The following is a 6,733-nucleotide window of genomic DNA, read 5'->3' as shown; positions in this document are numbered from 1 at the left end:
TCGTGCATGTATAGCATATTTGACGAATAAAGCTGACTTTGACTTTGACTTAAGTTAGCTAGATAATGTTAGCAAAACACTAGCTAAGTAGCTAGCTGATGTTTTTTGTTGCAAAAATAGTAACAAACTAATAAACATTATAAATATAGATAACTAGCTAAACTACATCTATTGTTAGCTAGCTAGTTAACAAATCACTAGCTTTATTTAGCTAATAGGTTACTTTTAGCTTTTAACCATCTTCAAAATGTGGTTGTCGTTTCAACATTGATTAGCCTAGCATATAGCATATCTAAGTACAGGAAAGGAGAAAGTTGACAGAGGCTTGCTCAACTGTTATTGGTGCACAGAGCAAAAAGGGGCAAAACTAAGGAAGGGTCAGTTCTCCAATAACTGATGACACTGGTGAGAAACTGTTTCAGTGGATTCACTATGAATAGAAGTAGGGCCAGGGTCCTTCACACTCTTAATCGTCACTAATTAATGTTTTGAATTGAATGTTACAGTATCCTTTTTAATTCTGTCAGCTTCCTGTCTTATAGGAGAGACAGTTGGGTGTTAGCAGAAGAGAAGAAAGTCAGCAACACACTGATATGAACTTCTTGACAAGAGCGAGATCGGAGCTGACCCCAGAGAGCTTCAGCCTCTCTCACAATGACATCTCCTCTCCCTCGTCCTCTAGAGAAGAGCTTGGCTCGCCCCTGGCTGTCTCAGAGCTCAGGACCACGCTGTGCCGGGAAGAACCCACCTTTAGATCACCTTCCCCTGGATGCAGATCAGCTCAGCGGAGCCTCTCGAGCTCCATCCTGGAGGTCCAAAGACTGAACCCTCCTTTGAGGCCACGACTGACCTCCACTGTCCTGTATCCTACCTACACCCCTCGCTCAGGGTACTCTAGGACAGGCCAGATGCAGTTCAGGCTCGGAGGGAGGGAGAGGGGAGGTGGGGGAGAGAAAAAAACATGCTCTTCTGGAGGACACTCAGTGTCTCCCTATCAGGCGAACCACTGGGCCTGTGCCATCCCTAAATCTTTGCCTCCATCTCCAGACAGACACTCTGCAGGCTGGGACCCAAACAGGGAGTACCAAGACCTGCTGGATTACACCTACCCTCTGAGACCGGGACAGGTGGTCACTGAGTGGGGCAGCTCCGAGCTCCAGAGAGAGTCTCTCCTCCAAACAGATCCAAACTTGCAGGACTCAGGGATCGAACTGGACCACATTTGTAGCTCCACCAGCCTGTCAGGGTTGGGCTTTACTGTGAGTGGCACGGGGCAGACCAGAGAACGAAGCACTCTTAGCGCGGGTCATAGGTCACCTAACCTGCAGGCATTCTCTAAATCCTCAGATGGTCTTCCCTCCAGTACCCAGCTCTCCTTAACAGACCCTGTGGGTTTGTCCTTGGACAGTCTAGACTCCAGTAAGGACAGAGGTGGAATGAATCATTACAAGAGCGATGGTCACCATTATCAGCGCCATGCACTGTCCTCCTCCACCTCCACTGCTTACATTCGCTCCACCAGTGTTCTTCCACTGTCCAGGTGTGTGTGTGGGGAGGTGGACGAGGAGTTCTGGCCTCTTCCGGAGCAGCTGGAGGAGCTGCAGCTGCTGTCCAGACAGGTCAGTGCTGTGGACACGCATGGACCTTTACTCAAGGACCACATTTTTTAAAGAGTATGTTTTTAAAATGTATTCATTCCACCTGCACAGACTTAAAGGTCCAGTGTGTAACATTTAGGAGGACAGAACAGACGAACCAAACCTGTTGCATTTTTGGCAATTTTCACATCCACCATAGTTTCTCATACATGCTTGGTTATTCAGTTGGTTGCAGTCAGCAACTTCTGTGTTCGATGCTACTAAATTCTACACACTGGTCCTTTGAAAATTGGTTAAAGTAGCTTTTGGAACACTGATTGCCTTCAGGTAAAAGCACTGCTGTGTGATGCTACAATTATGAGAAGGGATTGTTATCCAAACTCTCTTTGATGGTGCATTCAGAGACCCCTCAACATCCTAGAATTGTCAGCTTCCAAAAGTTATTAGCTTTGTATCAGAGCTGCGAGTAAAGTCAAATATTAGAAGATTTGTTCTAAAAAAACAAAAATAAAAATACTACCACTATGCTGTAATGTGGTGTGGTCTGGTTAGATCAGGTTAGAGAACAGTTACATTTATAGATTGCTTTTGAATAAAACACAGAATATTCAAAACATTTTAAATATGTGCATGTTGAGTGTAAATTCAGTCATCATCATCACATAGAATACATTTTTATTTATTTAATTTTATTTGAGTCTACCATTTTTGCTTGATTGACAAGTTTTTGTTAATTCTAGTGAGGCTACACAGAGGCAGTTGTTTCAATTGATCGAATGATTAATCAGTCATACACACAGGCTGCAAACTGCCGTCTAGAGAAAAGGAATATGTTGTTGGTTTTGCTCTGTGGTGTGATGTGTATATGTTGACATGCTAATGCTCTTTATTTCTTAGCCTAAAAGTGTTCAGATTTAATAGGTCTGTCATGTAGCATCACCATCATATACTGTCTGTTGTGGTTTATTTTTGAATTCCTACTCATGATATTAATACAGATACATGTCCTATTGGGCATACAGCAACAGGGACTGCCATAAACGTCTTGTATGTTTATATCGGCTCAGTTGTAGGGCTGTGTGTAGGCAACAATCTGGCGATGTGATGCGTATCACAATACAGGGGTTACGACTCGGTTTATTGCAATATATTGCAATACTGTAAACGAGGCGATATATTGCAATTTAAAAAAAAATGTAATCTTAGGAAAACTGTCATGTATAGAGAACACACCACTATGTGCATAAAATATCTATATGCAAAAAAGTTTACTTTCTTTATGCACCCAGAACAGTGGGATCTGCATTTGTATTTATCCTTGTAACATCCAACATCATAGCCCTCAGTTTACAACACTGCTATCTAACGGTTGGGGGTTTAAACACAAAAATATCTTACAACAAAATATTGCAATACTCAAGTGTATTGATATTTTCTTAGGGTGTAAGAATCGTAACCCCTATATCGTGATACATATCGTATCACCAGAGTTTTGCTAATACACAGCCCAGTAGTAAATGGATGATGACAACTCTGAAACATAAAAGGCTGCAAACCTGGGTCATGTGGACTTTTTAAACACAGGTACACTTCATCATCAAACGTTTCCGATGGTGGAAGGACAAACAGCCGCAGTAGAGCAGTGTTATTCAGCTCTAATGCTCAGCAGTAGTAGTACTAGTCTGTGTTCCGTCAGCTAAACACTGAAAGTATTTGTGCGCAGGTGCGGGAAGTGACGGCCCAGCTGAGCCAGCCTGTCACAGCCAGCTGGGAGTCTCTGGGGCCAGGCACCACCTCCATCCTGTCCTCCATCACCCTGCCTGACAAACAAGAGGCTGAAGCAAAAGAGCCGCAGGCACACAGACACACAGACGAAGGAAAAGATGAGACGGGCAGAGAGGGGATCAGTGCTGCTCAGACGGGTATTTAAGTTTTTACTGGATGTTCATATACTGGGCCTATATGCTCTTAAAGGGTCAGTTCACCCAAATTACAAAATCACCTCCTCTCTGGTGGTAGCTCTCCATGGGGATTGTTTTGGATTTGGACATTTGGAGAAATCGGTCACTAAGATTTCTGCCTCCACTCCAAGACAATGGAAATTAGTTTGTGGTACTTACAGTACTGACAAAATTACAGAAAAAAAAATCCAAAATCCATTTCCTGTCCATCAGCAGCTGATCACTCTGACGCAGTGAGGAGAAGTTCTAGAGCCTGGGTAGAGCCCATTGGAGGGGGACTGAGTCGGTCCAGTCTCAGGGAGGTGGAGGCCTTGGTGGAGCAGCTGTGTGGCCTCACCCTGCCTGGCAGCCGTAGGAGCAGCCAGGAGAACCAGGAGCAAAGTGACTCCCTGATGAAGCACATCCAGGTAGAGACATGATCGGATCTGCTATACAGGAGTCTGACTCTATGTCTGAGTGCAACATACAGTCTTTTGACTATATTTGAAATCTAAAATCTGCAGAGTTTCATTTTTGATGCACAGTCTGGCGTATTTGTCTGCAGGTCTTCTGTTCACATCTGGAGCTGCTCATCCAGCGGCTGTACGCGGTATCAGAGAAGATGGAGCTGCTGGCCGCACCCACTGTGGACATCGACAGCGTGAGGTCGTCTCTGGCTGAGTATCAGGTGAGGGCAGAGTCTCAGGGCCCTGTAGTACTCCACGGTGTGTCTGTTTCTACCACAGTGGGTGTCTGGGTAGGTGGATACAGGTTTGTGAGTGAGAGGATTTCAGGTTAACTGGAAGAAACTTGGCTCATTCCTATTTGCCAGGAACTGCTGGGTCTTTACTTGGTCTTGAATCCTTAACATGGACTGCAGGTAGGCATGGGACGACGAAAATAATGATATGATAACGATGACGATATTATCTCGATAACAAACACAGAACAAATAACTTCCAACTTCATTAAAACAAATACTGCTGGACTTATAAGATGGATGACGTATGACATTAACAGTTACTTACAAATTAAAAATTCCTCTGTTTGGATCCGTTTATCTGACTAATAAAAGGGGGTCGACTAAGATTCCTCTCAGCGACTAAGTCGACTATGAGGGGGCAGCCCTAAAGGGAAGTACCTGTAGTTTTAGATTTCTGGTGTCCTCTTTGGCTCTGCGTGGGTCCACAAGGTCCATGCACTTTATTATTTATTAGATACAAAGATGAAAATAAATAATAAAAACACCCAGTTATTTTCCCCTTTTTATATGTCTGCATACACAGAAAAACTAAATATTGATTCTTTTTTATTTTTTGGTTTGTTATCCAGACTTCCATAGAACCTAAAGCTATGAAATAATTTGCATAGGACTTATTATTTTATGTATAATGTATCATCTGTAATTAAAATATTGGAATAATTCATGATAATATAAACATTAGATACATTCATAATTGAATGGCCCTGATAATTATCGTGCATCCCTAGTTCGTTTAGTACTTAGATTGTTTCATTGCTGTGTTTCTATGCTATGTGTTCTTTGCTTTTATGTAAAGCACTTTGTAACTTTGTTTTATAATAAATAACAAGTAAATAAAGATATTATTATACATTATTATTCTGTTCTGCTGACAGTAATATGTGACGGTCTTCTTGCCAGAGTTTTCAGAGAGAGGTGAGCAGCCATCAGCCCCTGACCTCCTCTGTTCTGCACAGCGGACAGCTCCTCCTCAGCTGCCTCAACACCACGTCTCCATGTCAGTCTTTAACATGCATCATGAACAAAAATACTGAAATGAAAACTCCCAACACTCATCTCATAATTTTCCTACTGAATCGTTTTCTCTCCTTGTTTGCAGTCTTAAGAGATGCCCTGCTGTTGATTGAGAGGCAGTCTGGAGCTCTGGAGACACACACCAAACACTTCTTCTCCTCCATCCTGTCTGCCATGGACAGCCTGACCCAGCCCAGTCTAGTCCAGCAGAGCAGAGAGGAGGACCTGGGCCCTGTGGGCTTCCAGGGGTCCACTGTATGAACTGTCTGCAGGACGCATCTGTGTACAAGCATATGGTTTCTCTCACTTATTTATTAGTTTTCTTCCAAACAATTAATACAAGGTTTTTTGTCTGTTTGTAATGGAGAGCAAGATTTTCAGAGTTTGCAAAGAACTTCCATGAAAACATTCAGGACCAATTTAAACTGATCACATTGAATAATACAGGACCTCGAAGTGCTCCTAAAACCCTTTTCTATATTGTCTTAATATTGCACTGCTTTTTCTACTCATACAGACTTAACCCTCTTCGGGTCAGGCTTTCTATCACTTGTAATGTTTAATGTTGAGTCTCAGTCCGACCTGAAAAGAAGTTACAGAGTGCTGCAGGAATGAGTCCTTTTGGTTAGATGTCTGGAACTGAGGTTTGTGGTTGAACAAGCAAGACATAAATAGGATTGCTCGAGTCTTGGTGGGGTGGGCTACCATATAAGGACATTTATCAGCAAGTACCCCACCTGGTGAATGCTGAATCGTTTACGTTCCTTAAAAGTGTCTTAATGAGAGTAGAGAGGTTGTCTGTGACATTAAAACACAGAGACTGATCTACTCATTAGTCCGCCTTTACAGCCTCGCTACAGCTCTTGTAAACTATTCTAACTCAAACTTTACAACTCGTAGATTTCATTACAAGTTGGAACTTTAGTGCTGGTGAAGTAGCGTAGTTCATTTATGGCCTAATGTTAGCGGTTTCCTTTTGCCGATCATCAATTATAAAAGTGGTGTTCATTATTGAAGATGATCTTGCTAAACAAAACAAAAGTAAGTATCATAAATCATTGTTTACCACAGTAAATAATCCAAAATAAAGTGGAGAAATCCCATTGGCTCTGTGTCGAAGGAACAGGGTGTTGCTTAATACGTCATCCCTGCAGCACTCTATAGAGTCCACAGAGCAGCATCTAGAACATGTAGGCAGAAACTGTGTGTGTGCAATAGGAATAACAAAAAAGGAACATTTCAAAGCCTTTTTAACATTCATTTTGTGATTAAATCATTGATTCATCATTCCAGGGTGTAACATTAAGAAGATCTATTTTTAAAATTTTGTACAATAACCTGAATATAGGAATTGTTGTGTTTTCATTACCTTAGAATGAGCCGTTTTTATCTACTGCCATCTTCCATGGAGTCCGCCA

General features: G+C 42.3%; 1 protein-coding gene across 2 annotated transcripts; it reads left to right on the top strand.

Annotated features, from left to right (window-relative positions):
- Window positions 1–542: 542 nt before the first annotated feature.
- Window positions 543–6,690, top strand: cep68 (centrosomal protein 68; the record flags this gene model as incomplete). Of its 2 annotated transcripts, none has more annotated exon segments than XM_035663930.1 (6): window positions 543–1,619; window positions 3,322–3,520; window positions 3,776–3,966; window positions 4,104–4,226; window positions 5,202–5,298; window positions 5,401–6,690. In XM_035663930.1, coding segments are annotated over 6 exon segments (1,863 nt in total), but the record flags the coding sequence as incomplete, so codon positions are not given.
- Window positions 6,691–6,733: the final 43 nt, after the last annotated feature.

Source organism: Morone saxatilis, unplaced genomic scaffold, assembly GCF_004916995.1.
Source record: "Morone saxatilis isolate NCDOM2014 unplaced genomic scaffold, NCSU_SB_2.0 Contig19, whole genome shotgun sequence".
NCBI classification, from domain to species: domain Eukaryota; kingdom Metazoa; phylum Chordata; class Actinopteri; family Moronidae; genus Morone; species Morone saxatilis.
This window is presented reverse-complemented; position numbering and strand designations above follow the sequence as displayed.